At 43.1% G+C, this 15,057-nt stretch overlaps 2 protein-coding genes across 3 annotated transcripts in view; one reads left to right on the top strand and one right to left on the bottom strand.

The window, feature by feature from the left end:
- Positions 1-1,890, bottom strand: part of col4a2 (collagen, type IV, alpha 2) — a 45,940-nt gene extending 44,050 nt beyond the window's left edge. For both annotated transcript variants that reach the window (XM_061792050.1, XM_061792051.1), the window contains exons 1-3: positions 1,724-1,890; positions 1,520-1,615; positions 1,386-1,437 (exon numbers count right to left, since the gene is read on the bottom strand). In XM_061792050.1, coding sequence (XP_061648034.1) covers positions 1,386-1,437; positions 1,520-1,615; positions 1,724-1,875 — 300 coding nt within the window. In that variant the 5' untranslated portion in view covers positions 1,876-1,890. The remainder of the gene's footprint in view (positions 1-1,385; positions 1,438-1,519; positions 1,616-1,723) is intronic.
- Positions 1,891-1,963: 73 nt separating this feature from the next.
- col4a1 (collagen, type IV, alpha 1) overlaps positions 1,964-15,057 on the top strand; it is a 34,075-nt gene continuing 20,981 nt past the window's right edge. Inside the window, exon 1 of the mRNA XM_061792053.1 lies at positions 1,964-2,181. Within this exon, the coding sequence (XP_061648037.1) occupies positions 2,110-2,181 (72 nt within the window). The 5' untranslated portion in view covers positions 1,964-2,109. The remainder of the gene's footprint in view (positions 2,182-15,057) is intronic.

The raw sequence follows: 15,057 nt of genomic DNA, 5'->3' as shown, positions 1-15,057 counted from the left end.
TCATTTAAAAAAAAAACACACACAAGACAAAGGGCGCTTTTTTCTTGAGAAAATATTGCATGAAGCTTGGAGATTTGTTGCATATGACATTGAAAATAGCAAATATGCAACGATAAGAATCCAACATAAAAGATGCCAACTGTACACAAACTGCCAAAATCATGCAGAAAAGCAGCTTGCTATCCTGTCGGCGGTCAAAAACGGGAGAAACTGGTGCTAGGTCGCACACAAGCGCCGATTTAGCGCCCGGAAACCAAGTTCAAGACGATGTAGGCCGCAATCGGAGCTATTTGTCACGAGTCGTCACAGATTCCTCAAGTTTGCGAGCCGTGAACATTCCGAGCATAATCGGAATTCGCAGGATCTCGTCGTGTAACTTTGTTTCCGTGCGTAGTTTTGCAAATTGTGGCTCAAAATATCGATTGCGTGTAGTTGGAATGTTCTTATTTGTTTACAATCCGGATCGGTTTTTCAAAGTTTTCGGACCGATGGAGTTGCTGTACTGGTGTCATGTGATCAAAATACGGTAAATCCAATTATTCATGATGGATAGAGACAAATAACAAGGGTGGGGGAAACATGACCCCCCCCAAATTTTTATAATTGCCTATATTCATTGTTTAAATTGTAAATATAGCACAAATTGTGGTCTCATAACTCTTAAATATCATTTCAAAATCATCCTACAATATCACACTTGAAGGGAAATGGCTTATGTGATGATTTTCTTGAAAATAAAAAAAACAAAATAAATTGCACTGAAAGTGCAAGGATGCTAGCGTGTCGCTTCACAAAGCTGTCAAAATAACTCTTCTGTCTGTTGTTCTAACTTCCGCTAACAATCCAGGCTAAACCTAACTCTTCCTCGGCATACAACGATCGGTTGAGATGTATCACGTCAACATGCTTCTTTGACATCAATTACTACTTTCCTTTTAACCAAGGCATTTGAAAAAAACAACAGCCCAAAAACAGGTCAATTTTACGATTATTATTTTTTTTCTTTTTTCATAATATTCTGACTTTTCTATGGTAACTTTTTTCTTTATTTTCCTTGCAAATTATTCTTTTGATTAACTTGACAAACTGAAGACTCTCCATGAGTCTTTTCTACATTTGTTGTACGCTAATGAATCGCACTGCACTGAATCGTTATTCCAGGGCCTGACCCCCCTCCCCTATTTGCGTGGAGATCCTCCCCACTCGTGACACTCCCACTATATGCGCACATATCCCATCACAAAGCCACACGCGCAAAGCCACTGTAAAAACGCATCCCCACTTTTAAAACGGCAGCTTTTTTTTTGTTTTGTTTTTTGCACTCACTTGACTGTGACGACACACAAAGTTAAATCGACAACACGTGGAAACAGGTGAGCACTCACCGCGCGCGCTCCCGCGATGAGGACGGCCACGCAGGCGCACAGCAGCAGCAACCTGCGCGATCAAGTGCATGAAATATGACTGAAACTTTTTTTTTTTTTTTTCCCCAAGCTGATGTTTGTACACACGCGCTCACCTGAGATGCGTCACGTGTCCGTTGCGATGCCCTCGCATAGTTCGCCCAAAAGAGTCCCACGCCACGCAGCTCTCAAAACATGACTGTGTAGCCCACCTAGGACGCAGCGAAAGTCAACTAAACAAGCCACCGCCATACTTACACGGAGTTGCATTGAATAACTTTCGCAGAGTTGCAGCGCATTCATTATTAACTCGCACTCACCCGAGTTTTACGCGCAACTGAGCGACGAGACGCTCCGCAGCAGACACGACTGGAATATTGTGCCCAAAAGCCCCCCAAAGTGGACCGAGTGGACCCTCTCCTTCCGCCGAAAAGTCCAAAATGTTCGCACTGGTCGTGTTCGTTCGCATCATTGGCGAGGGTGGTCGTTGCAGTGGGTGGAGAGGGGTTTGGGGAGGTGTGGCGCAAGCCCCCAAACCTAACCCACTCGCCTCGATCACAACTTCATATCTTCTTCTGGACGCAAGATGCAGAGCGCGCTCCGCCGCTGAGCGAGAGGAAGCACAGGCCGAGACGCAGGTGCTCGTTTTGCGGACGCAGGTGCTCGTTTTGCGGACGCAGCTGCCCCTTTTGCGGACGCAGCACACATGGCGCTCCCCGCCGGCATCATCCTGCTCTTGCTGGCCGTCTCGTCAAGCGTGGACTTTGCCACGGCTGAGGTGAGTCCCCACACTTCCACCAAAAAAAAAACAACCAAAAAAAAAGTGACTTAAAGTGTTCTGCTTTCATGTGCTTTGTTATTACTGCTTTATTACACGTGGATGCAGCTTTCTGCCACTTTCCTGCTTGCATTGAATTATTACATACTTCAGCAGAGCGCACGTCATTCGCCTCTTCGCTGTACTGTACTTGTATTGCAGCTCTCGAGCTCCACGCACTGCCCCCCTCCTGGGGAGGGGGGCCGGGCCTATGTGGGGCGGGCATGTAGTCTAAAGTAAGGTACTAGCCAACCGTCGTCATCATCGGCTAGTAACCTACTTGCGTGTAGTTCAACATTGCGCATGACTCGCTCCGCCCTCTCGGCGCGGCGTTAATCAATATAATCAGTCGCGTTTGACAATTTCGTAGGTCACATTGCCAGGAAAGCAATTGCCAGTGTATCATGAGCCACTTTTCAAACACGCCAGTGCTCCACGCCAATAAGAACACGAATTTTAGGACTATCTGAAACATTTTTTTATGGTTTTGGGATTAAATTTGAAGATACAAGCTTTGCATCAGACAGCATTATGAACAGTGTTCGGGAGTAACTAATCACACAATTTATGTAATTATAACCCATTACATCACTGGGGGAAATATGTAATTCAATTACAATTGCTTTAGGAAATTTCCACAATTACAATTTTAGTTACATTTGAAAAATAGCTGCAGAAGCTTTTATTCCCCCCCCCCCCCCCATCATCATCATCAGCTTCTTCTAAAGCTGTGATTGGCTCTCTCTGGTCATGTGCCATTCTGCTGTAGTTTCAAACGTGACATATTTTTCCAAATATGATCTCGACGCGCCACCTTGTGGTGCAATATATTAGTTTGTCTGAGATTTTGAAAACTTATAATTACACTATTGAACACATAAAAAGAACATCGACTATTGAATAGTTTCATCTTTATATTTTTGGGGGGATTTTTTTTTTTTAATGGAACATTCGCTTTTCTGCGTTGTCATCTGAAGCTCCTTTCACAGTGCCCGTCAAAGTTGGACTTTCCTGTGTTGCTGGACTACATGAACGCCACAGGTGTCAACCTCGAAGCCCGGGGGCCAGATATGGCCCACCACATCATTTTATGTGGCCCGAGAAAGCAAATCATGCGCGTCTGTACTTCACGTTTCTTGCTCATATCGCTTCCAAAATTGCTAATTGTCTTCACTTTTAAGAACGCTGAGAGATTGCGAATTTTTTTTTGGTTACCAAACCACGTAAAAAAAGATTCCTTAGCTTCGTATTTCAAAACTAATTATCCATCAATCTTTTGGTGTATATTATATGTTATAATTTGATGAGCAATTTATACATTGATATGGTCTTAATGGCCCTCCTAGGGAAACCATAACTACAGCGTGGCCTGTGACAAAAATGAGTTTGACACCCATGATGAAAGGGAACAACATGAAATGGGGCAACGAAGGCAGCACACACATTTGTTGGTTTCAGAGGGTCAATGGAAGTTGTGTGAAATAGTGGAAAGGTCAGACTGGGGGGTATAAATTTGGGTCTAAGACTCTCGTTGAGGGTACAAAACTCTTTGCAGAACTGATTACAAGAAGCTGGAGTTGAACCAGTTTGTTCAGTGCCTTTCTCAGCAATAGCCTAGCAGGAAGCAAACTTCCTCCAGTTTTCATATTCTGGTCCTGGTTCCTGAGTTACTTCCCCCACAGCGAAGTCGATGTCGCCGTGCATTCACGTAGGCTGAAGTCCAGCCAAGTGGAGCTGCAAGTTTTTGGGTGCCGTCAGAGTAGGCGGAGTTTCCAGCACGTTCTTCACCCACACGGATGTAGCAGAAGTGCAGGTGAGGGGGAGGAGATGTCCGAGGATCATCTCACGTCGAGATGATGAAGACCAGACGCAAGTGTAGCACGACGAGAGGAAGCGACACCTCATGAGGGAGTCTGGCATTATCGCACGTGGATTCCCCCCCCCCCCCCGCCCGTTCATCATCCACTATGTTTCAAGTTCTTCTTATTAAACTCAGATGAGCTCATCTGTGGACTCAAATAAAGTAGCAGAGCCGTCTTATCCGCTTTCCAAGAAACACAGGAGTGACACACAACATCTGGACTGATTCAACTCTGGAGCATGAGGGGGTTTATGTTTGGCGGAACATCTCGTGGCTGGGCCCATGACACCAATGAAACGGCGCTACTCGGAATGTTGGCTTAATTGTCGGGATTAAGTCCGCTGCCCACGAGATGTCTCGCAAGCAGAGGGAAAGACGGCCGTGGTGACGCATATTTCAAGTCAAACATTTGCATACATTTCAGAGTTTTCGCTGATTATTCCTGCTTTGTGTGACCTTCAACAGAACACAAGCTCTTGATTGGTCGATGTCACAATCACTGCTATTGAACTAAGGCCATGAATGAAAATACAGTAGAAACACCTCGTCACGCTGCGACCCTGAACCCAGCGAGAGCTGACTTGACTTTCCCGAGGCAATATTGAAAGATAATGCACGTTGTCCTTCCTTAAACCTTCCTCAGGATCTTGGCTCTCATTCTTCGTTTGTTTGTGAAATCTGATCCTGAATGAATTTCACCACCAGCACAGTTTCTCTCCCTTGGTGGTCACTTCATGTGGTCACAATGAGTCAAGTCCTTGACGAGAAAGAGGAGGAGGATTCTAGCTTAGGTGATTAGCAGATTCCTGCAGGGAGTTTTTTTGTGTGGGATGTGTTGGAAGTTTATCCGGTAGCTAGCTAGCTGGTGGGAAATGTAAGCCTGGACTTCTGGTTTGGCCCGGGAAGTTCTGACATTGGCTAATCCTCCCACAACCTGAGGAATGCGCGGCGGAGATCGGCTAATCCGCCGGAGCCCCGTCGGCGAGCGCTTTTAGTTTCGGTTAGCGCGTCATCCTCGAGACGACCGAACAAACCCGCCTCTCTCTGAGACGACAGCTGGCCTCGTCGCTGTGACGGGCCACCAGCCAAGCGCCGCAGCCCGGGAAGGCGCAACCTTCCCGACCCCCCCGTGCTCAGCGTTGTAAAAATGCCTACATTTGGAAGAGTTGCCATTGTGTCGGTTGTCTCTGTATTTTGACAGGCGCTCTTGGGGCGACAAAGATAAGTCTAGTCTGACCCCCGTGCCCGAGCGCTGTGGCCGTTATGGCCCACTTTTTGGCCTACTGTCTGTAAGCACACCACAAACGACGTCTTTAATTCCAGAAATCAGATGCATATTGTCCGTTTAATGATTCAAAATGTTTAAGTGGCTATGTCCGCAATGTCCTTTTTAAGTTTTTCTTAGTTTCTAACAACGGGTGTCAAGGTAAAATGACATTTCAACAGTCATCAAAAGCATCACTTTGAAATCATCACAACTCACACATAATTTCATGACTAATTAAGCCACGCGATTTTGGCCTACATGCATTCGGCCGACATAATGGCTCTTGTCTGAGACTTGTCAACATTTTTGTTTTCATTTTTATGAAAACTAAATAAGGGTGAAGGGCTCATCTGGCCAGTTCTCTCTCAGCTTCAAAACAAAGTGAATGGAAAATGTTTGGTCTGAAGCGGATTTGCAAGACACTTTTAGCGTCACGTGGACGAGAAGGAACACAAAGCGTCTCATTACGTCAAAAAAAAAAATCTAAATCGGATTCACGATGTCATCATCGGTAACAGCGAAAAAAAAGTCTTTTGAACAGTACACCCCAAAAATCAAACATAAGTCATTTGTTCGGATTTCAGAATACTTTACCCCTAATAAATGTGTTATTTATTCCATTTTTTGTTAGTTTTTACATGCTTTGAACACAGATTCCCATTCACAACAGAGAACAGCATAAACTGGGCTGGAGTTAGGTATTACGGTGATTTCCAAGTGTACGGTCCGTTGCGCTCCTTAAACCTGCGACCCTTTGGCCCTTCATTCTCAACTCCCCAGCCGAAACTTTTATGGATTGAGCTACCGCCGCCAAATGCTTCCCTGTGGTCCGAGCATTTCACTGAGACTTGTCACAGCTGTGTTCTACTTTTCACACACAAAACTCCTCGAAGGGTCCAAGGCTAATAAATCTTGCAAATGATCTCTTTAAATTGTTACCCTCTGGATCAGTTGCTTTCCTAAAGGTGCGCCGCTTTTGGCGAACCGAAGTGTTAAAAGCGCCGACAGCGGTTGAGAAGATGATGGTGAATTTCTGACACATCGATGGGAGCTGATGGAGAGGAACGAGACGCAGATGACAACGATGCTTTGAGCCTCCACACTGACGGAACGCAATGGCACCCACGTAGCAAATCATGCGGTTCTCACCTGCATGTTTCTTGACCTGCGCGCGTCCATTCCTTCGAACTGACAGATGATAATAAAGACGACAGATTTAGGACACGCTGGATTTTTTTGCACAAAGAGGGAAGTCTTGGCTACGACTCATCCTCAGCTGTTCCCGGCGAGCTTCCATCACCGTGACAGGTGCAAGATAAAAAAAGCAAAGGTCTAGTCAAGCGAATGCTTTGTTATGTTCTTGTATCTGCAGTTAGAGTATATTCGATGATCGCTCAAAGTCTTTAAGCCTAACCCTTTTGGCACTAATATTTGTTACACCTGCACGCGAGAATCATTACAAAAGCTCTCAAAAATCCAGCCTTTGCAAAGATAATCATGCTCAGTATTAACAGAATGAAATGATTTGGATGTAGCTTAACTATGGAAATAATGTCACCAAAATGTTAGGACAGGCTGCCACGATCACAACAATAACAAAAATGGCTCAATCGTCTCGCTCACAGGAGTTGGCTGCTATGTTTGATTCATGTTTCACTCAGCCTGAAAAATGAATGAAAAGCCTAGAAATGGAACCGGAACATCGAGCCAAATGCATATTTCGGCGCTTGCCCCTCCGAGCCGTGGTCCACGTCTGCTGTGACTGTTCTGACCATTTACTTCCAGTATTGTTATTTACTTACGGACTCTTGGCTTGATCGCAAAGCCGGAGTCAAGTCGGACTATACTTCCCAAAATCCAAGAATGGGCGCGCTTCATCACTTTGAAGCCTTCTTTTCCCACCTTGTGCCATTGCTGCAGGCTCCTGACAACGCCGACCCTCCACGCCGCTGTTTTTCTTCTCAAGCTTAATCGGAGGAAATGAGTTAGGCCGGTCACGTGACGCGGCTCACGTGAGGAGAGCCTTCCAGTCGGTCTTTTAAGTGATCGGACAGCGCATCTGTTGTGATGAAATGTGCGCGTCAGCCAATTTGCGGGTTCAAACGGCAACGTGACGTCGCAGTCGCGACCTGATATGGAAGCAAAACAACAATAGAGCGTTGTTTTGGACTCTAGATGGTTATCATCACGTGTTTTCTTTGCGAGGATATTGGGACTAAAAAGGCTCCTTTTGAGACAAGTTCCTGCTATCTTCATGTACCACGTTTACAAAGGTTGCTGCAATAAAGCCATGAGCTGAACTACGTGCACCAGCCGCAGCGTTGAGTACAATAGCTAATGAGATGCAAACCAAATTTACATATAATAAATAATGGAAGGCAAAATGATGTCTGTTCCAGTGTGAAACAAGTGTAAAAACAACAAAGTTAGAGCTACAAAAGTCTTGGAACACGCTCTTAACTTTGATGAAAGCGCGTCGCAGGCCTGGCATCCATTTTTTTTTTTTTTTTTTCAACATTCTTACTTACACTTGTCACAAGTTTAACAATAAAGTAACACACTAATGTGATATAAAATCTTAAAAAAACAAAACCAAAAAAACCTAAGACTATCTTTTGCTACATATAGCCGCTAAAGCTAGTTGGCAGGTAGCCGGCGGCTGCATGCTAACGTTAGCGCTCCACATTTTTGACTTCATTTCATTCACTCGTGACCCGTTACGCTCTTCTTCACTTGTTATGTACCGCAATAATTGTTGCGTAAAAGACCAAAGGAAAAAAACAACACGCGCAAAGTTATTGCTCTGATGCTGGCTTAACTGAGCTCCCGTGAGGAAAAGTACAAGAATGGGACTCGTTAGCTTACAGGGTACGGGACCAGAACACTCATTGGGCATGGTAGAAAAAGGTATCACCACAGCAAAAAGTATTTGGACTGAAATAAATTGCACCCAATGTAGTGACCAGTGAATGCAGACTACAATGAGAATATTCTACTAGTTCCGCAGGCTGTTCCAGATTGCAGACCCCCCCCCCCCCCCCCCGAGAAGGCGACCCAACCCCTTCTTGTCTTTGTGAGCATAAAAGGCAAGGAAGAGAAAGAATGCTTTCCTCCGCCCGACATCCTGTGTCACACCGCTGCGCGTTCACAGGGCCGCAGCTCCAGTGCTCCTCGAGTCAACGGCGTCTTTCTCACAGGGCAACAAATGCTCCGACAAAGTTAGGCGCTCGCTCTCACGCCCACCCGCTCCGCGCCGTTCGAGACTTTGCGATGACATCACGACACATTGCGTCCCTTGTGCTGCACAACCGGCAGAGTATTAAGGCCACAGCGAAAAGGATACGTTTGTAATTTGTCGACAGTAATGTCAAACATTACGAGGAAAAAGTACATTTTACAAGGATAAAGCTGCCATTTTCTGAAAAAACCACAGCTGTTATTTCATGAGACTAAAGTTAGAATGTTACGAAAATAAAGTGTGAAAATATTACCCCAAAAAAATTATTGTCAGGGGGATACATTTGTAATTTTACAAGTTAATTTGTCATTTTAAAAGATTAAAGTTGTCGTATATTACAAGTACAGTATATGTTATACAAGAGAATTTTAAGAGACAAAGTTGTAGTTTTATGATATAAATCTTCATATTAGGAGAAAGTTGTAATTTTCCTAGACATAGTCAAAATATTATGTAAAAACACTCTTAACATTATGAGAATTTTTTTGTTATGACAATAACTTTGGAACATTAGGAGAAAAAAGTCAGAATTTTACATAGAAAATATAGGTGTAGAATAAAGTGGAAACTTATAAATTTGTAATTTTACGAGATTTGAATCAGGAAGAGGAAATTTAGAACGATATGAAAATCAAGCTAAATTATAACGCCTAAAAATAAGTTACGAGACTTTCGTACTTTTGTTTTTGTTTTACAAGAAAGTCTTAATTTTAGGAGAATAAAATGTTAATATTCGGAGAAATTTGATGTCAAAAAAAATCTTTTTTTAAACTTCTATTACAATAATAGTATATGATTTATGTCATGAGGATTGTTGAGGAGGATGTTAAAGATTCAGTTTTAGAAAAAGCGAACTAGTCATTGTTTTGTCCACCATTAACAGCATCAACAATTTCATGTGACTGTGGAAAAGTTTCTGTAAGTTCCTCAGAAATAACTCCACACACTTTTTCGCAGACAAAAAATACAACTTTATTCCCCAGTGCGTGTAATATTGGGACTTTTTCTTGCAACATTCCGACAGAATCCTGCTTTATGAGATGCGGCAACGTCCAACAGCTCCTCTTGGGTAGAGCCCAAGTGTGTGTGTGTGTGTGTGTGTGTGTGTTTGTTGGAGTTCAGGCAGGAAAGTCCCCCCCCCTCCCTCCTCTAGGGTGCAATGATTAGAGTCTTTTTTAATTTGTTAACAAAGCGGCTTTTCACCCAGTTGTCGCCGGCGCACACAAAGGGAAGAGTGCGCTTATCAACATGAGCCTCACATTAAAGGCTGTTCTCTCAACCCCTTAAATCCCTTCTAATGACCTCATCGGAGGTCAAAGTGCAACAGGATGAGCCCGCGAGGGTCATGTGACCGGTCAAGATGCGATGCAGATGGAGCGACTGATTAGGAGGGGTCAGAGACCCCGGTCAAATTGTGGCATTTTTCTTCTCAAGGGGGACTTTGATGTGGCCTGGATTTGGAATTTGGCCAAATTGTGACAATTTTGTCGGCAGTTGAAACGTTGCAGGGAGGTACTGTACTTTCATTGAACAAATGGGGACGTCGAATCCTCCTTCCTCTCGCAATTTACCACACCGGAGTGGAGAGCAGCCAATTCAATGCCTGAGAAAGTCCCTAAAACAATGTTCCCATTTGCAGGGTTCATTTTGCATTGCACATTTTCGGCGTGGGCTTGTGGGGTCCTGCCCAGTGTCCCGCTTCATATTACACACTTGCTGACATGTACACTTTTTTTTTTTTTTGCTGTCCCAGCGGATGTGCTTCCAGCGATTGCATTGGAGTCGGTGAGGGTAACATAACTATGGAAGAATTGTTCTTCTCTGCCGTCTGGCTTGCCTTACAGGATTGAAGCGTTCATTTACATGAAAGCCGCTGTGGTAAATAATGATAGAAATCATCTGTTCCAGTCTCTCTGTTTCTCGATTAACTGTACAAGCGACATTTTAACATTTTCACCTCTTGTACAAGTGTAAAACGAATGTGACCACTGTGATATTTAAGCACCATTTAAACACTTGTATGAATACCGTGGATCCTCGATTTAACAGACGAATGGGGTGGGAGGGTTGTCAGTTAAATCAGATTGTCCGTTATATTGAAGCACTTTTTTTGTGGGCTATAAACACCCAGTACAGTAAAAAAAAGTCTTGTAAATAAAGCGAATTTGAAAGGTTATCCCAACTTACCTCGGTGATGCATGAAAGGGATGGACACTTTTCTGTCCATTAAATCCCAAGTCCATGAAACCGAAGTTCCGCTGTATCCAAGAATAAAGTCGTCATATCACACTTTGAGATTCAGTGTTGTAACATATTGAAATCAACATTGTCAGATCCTTTTAGCATCCAAATGAATGCTAACACAACATAAAAGTCATCCTGGCTGGTCCATTAATTGTAAATACTGTAGGGTCCCCATGGCAACGAAAGGGATGCTCTCCTTATACAAGCCAGTGTATCATCAACTAGGTTTGGAAAAAAGGATATCAAAAAGGCCACGTTATTACATATTGTTGCTTGAAGTGCAAGTGTGTTGACTTTGTCCACACATTTCACTCTGGCTTGGTTATGTGGTACACTCGGGTAATGCGGTTCGTTTTCATGTGAGCGCATTTCACAATGGCTGGCATCCATTTGCCTTTCATGTTTACATCCCATGCACGTGGGTTTCGACTCACAGCACGCATTATAGTTTCATTTTTAAAATGTATTTAAAGTGATTTATTGATTTTTGTCTTTACTAGGGCCTCTGCGTGTGAGAGCATCTCCGCACAGATCCATCTGCGTTTAGTTACGGACGGTCCTGATTGCTTGTAGCGGGCGCGGATGAATCGCCGCCGAAGCCCGAAGCGGGACATGTTTTACATCAAGCGCTTCTCAGCATAATAGGGTCTGTTTTCGTTTAGATGCTCTCGAGTTGCGTAAAATAGGATTCAGCTGGCAGTCTTCTGGCATGTTGATGTGTTACTACTGTGCACGCCTGTCATTTGTAATCAGGTGTCAAGTCTTCCATCAAAGTTATGGACATTCTATACACTGAGCGTAGAGGCGCAGAAACACAAACTACAGTGCCAAAATATTAGATTTGAATATCTGTACACATCTGCACCTGTATCCAGAGCCTCGCCAATAGGTAATGGTCCACGCGGGTCCACGTGACGCGGCAGCAACCACATGACAATGTGCCCCGTTTCGCTTGAATCCCAAACACACAAGAAAATTCATTTTGGTTGCGTTTGGAAACCCTCACACCCATTTAAAAAAAAAATAAATAAATAAATAAATCACATTTTGGAGATAAATTCCCTTTATTGGACAGTGACGATATGTAAATATGTGAATAGTTAAGTACCGGTAATTGTGTTAGGTGCAGTCGTGGTGTAGTAAGTACAACAATACCACAACACCACTCCCTTTTCTTGTTGTTGTGGATGACATTGATTTTGGTTGTCTTCACATCGCAGTTTTTACAAACTAAGATTTTTAATGCTGTGACATAAAGAGTAATGTTCTTGTTTCAAAAAAAAAAAATGTCCACTTTGAGGCCCATTTTTTTCAGTTTTTACATTCCAAAGACGCTACCGTTACGTCATTGTCAATTCAAAACAACGTTGAGTTTGGTGGAAATTGAGTTTTTTATTATTGTATTATTATTTTTTGCTCAGTTTCCTATTAGTTTCCTTTTTTTTTTTTTTTACTGTTTTACTATGTCAAAATGACTGCTGGCAAAAAACAACAACAATTAAAACAACAAGCTAGTGATGGTTAAGACTTTTACACTTTTACAGAATACAGCCAAGTGGATACTTTCTCATTCCCAGGGTTATGATGTCATCCCCTGTTTTAAATCACTGCATTCCAGCTCACCTCTACACGCACACGCACGCGTGCGTGCTGTTTACAGAGCGATTTGTACCAGGAGTTTGGTTTTCCAAGTATGGCAGTTGGACAGAAAATTCTCCCCTCACTCTAACCTGTCAGTCCACAGAAGGTCAAGAATGTCCCAGCAGCCAACAGCAGCAAAAAAAAAAAAAAAAAAAAAAACCAAAAAAAAAGAACATACAAGTAGTACTTGACTTGCCACACTTGTATATTTTCCTGTGAGGGGGAAAAAAACAAAACAAAAAACATCCCTCTGAAACAGCAAACCTGATTGCGCCGACTGAAGTTCTGCTTCATTCTCGACACGGATGCGATAACGTGATTCCCGGCTGACTCCATATGGAAGGCGTGATGTGTGGTTTACCGCAGCCAGCTTATCTTTACTGGGTCATTTCCAAGGTTAAGCGGCTCAGACCGTTACGATGCCGCTGTGGTAAACGAACAATAACAAGAGCCCAGAAATGACAACGCTGAATACGCGGCGTTGAAACGCGGCATCTGCGGTGGATTGGGGACTGATTGCAAAGTAGACACGAGGGATCTTTAAAGACTCCCATCGATTATTTCAGTGGACCTTCACAAGAGCATCCACGTGTGAAGGTTCAAGGATACGTTCCATTTGATAGCAATGCATCATATTTACTGCACGCTAACGTTTTGCCAGATTCTATTATGACAGAACTAAACCAAAATAGTCCAATAAAAGAAATAGACACAAAACTAGCATTCTTAACTGTCAGACAAGTGTAAAAATAAGTTCTAGCTTAACTTTGGTAACAAACATGAAGGCCATGTCATGCCAAACAAACAAAAAGTGAAAAAGTTCTGTAGGATTAGCGCAAGGTGCCGGAAAATGCTCATAAAAGATTGTTGGGCTGTAAAAGGCAAAGATGCTAAAAGACTCACTCAGTGTTTGATGTGAAGGAATTACTCACAATGGCGCTGAACAGTTTACATGGTTTTTTTTTTTTTTTTTAAAGTTCAGGAGTGACGTAGGTTTGGTTATTTTTTTTACCCGGTCATTTGTTAACTGCCGTCCGACTTCCTGGTTCGTTGAGCAGGATGGCGGACAGTTCAAACAATGGAAAGGTAAAAACAAAGAAATCAATTGCACATTCTGCACCTTGATCCAAAACTGCATCAAAATTCAATGTTTTCCTTCTTTTTTTTGTATTAAAGTGAACAACCACTAAGAAAACACTCAAAGAAATAGTGCTACAAATTTTTGGGAGTTATATCATTCCATTTTTAACCTTTATTGCCTTAAAAGTGTAATAAGTAAGACGTTAACAACTGCAAAACATAAACACGATAAAACACCGGGGAGAAACAGTATGCTAGTAATAAAAAAAAAAATAATAATAAAAATAAGTGTCTGACTATGGAATCCTACAGAGGATATAAAAAAAAAAAAAAAGTCGACACACCGGTGTTCAAATGCTACATTTTTGTGACTTAAAACAATCATCAAGTGGAGAAAATATGGCACAAAATGAAATGACTAAGAATTGGACATCCCTCCAGAATGGATTGAAATGGTGAGAGGGGCTGCCAAGGGGCTGACTGCAACATTGAAGGCTCTGCAGGAATTTCTGGCGGGTACTGGCTATTTATTGCGTGTGACAACAATCTCCCATTTTCTTCATGTCGAAACAAAAACACTCTTGATATCTATCAAACGCATGTGAGAAAATTCAAATAAATAGATAATAATAATAATAATAATAATAATAAATCCTTATGGTCCGATGAAACCGATGTTGAAACTTTGCCGTGCTTTTAATGTGTCGCGTTTGCAATTGTTGGGCTCGCTAGGTGTCTGGCCCCCCGGTGGACACACTTGGGAGCTTGCAGGATGTTCGGAATGCCGGCATGTTTTTGCAGCAGATACGCCGAGTGGAAATTCTGCGGATGACATTGGCCAGATGTTTTTGTGTGTCTCGGCCAGAATGGAATGAATAGCTGTTTGGTCAATGTACATTCATTCAAACAAAAAAAGGCACGCAGCAATACAGTTGTAATCAGTAAAGAATGAGTCAATTAAGAAAAATTGGAAATGTACTCCCATGCGCACATAACTAATCATTGTGGAACGGACGGCACTAGTATGCTACAGATTGCACGTAACAGACACGCGTGGTCGCTCGAGTGGCCAATGGGGAGCGTGTTCCCAAAATTCCTGTCGGGGGCCCATCTACCTGACACTTCCAAACGCAGAGACCTGCTTTCTGCACCTCATTTTTTGTGTTTTTGTGTTACTATTGTCTTTTTTGCCCAAACAGCTCCAACCATTAGGCAAGCTTACATCACTGACAGACATGTATTTCCGATGACGCCATCCTTATTCTGAGGGTTCTGTTGAGCCTCTTCACACAGACATTCCTGGCCATGTGACCGTGCCCCGTGCTCACCTCCGTGCAAATTCGCCCATTTGCTGCTATTTTGGATCTCAAGTCGGAATGTGCCCCGTCCTCGGTAAACAAACACGCGCTCGAAAATCCAGGAAACCAGAAGACAACGGAGTGGTTCTTCACAGTTTGGAGGCATCCACATTTCGGGAATGACATAGTGTACTTCATCTGGAGACGC

Source organism: Phyllopteryx taeniolatus, chromosome 12 (genome assembly GCF_024500385.1).
Source record: "Phyllopteryx taeniolatus isolate TA_2022b chromosome 12, UOR_Ptae_1.2, whole genome shotgun sequence".
Classification (NCBI taxonomy): Eukaryota; Metazoa; Chordata; class Actinopteri; order Syngnathiformes; family Syngnathidae; genus Phyllopteryx; species Phyllopteryx taeniolatus.
The sequence above is the reverse complement of the archived record's forward strand: the minus strand, read 5'-3'. Positions and strand labels throughout refer to the sequence as shown.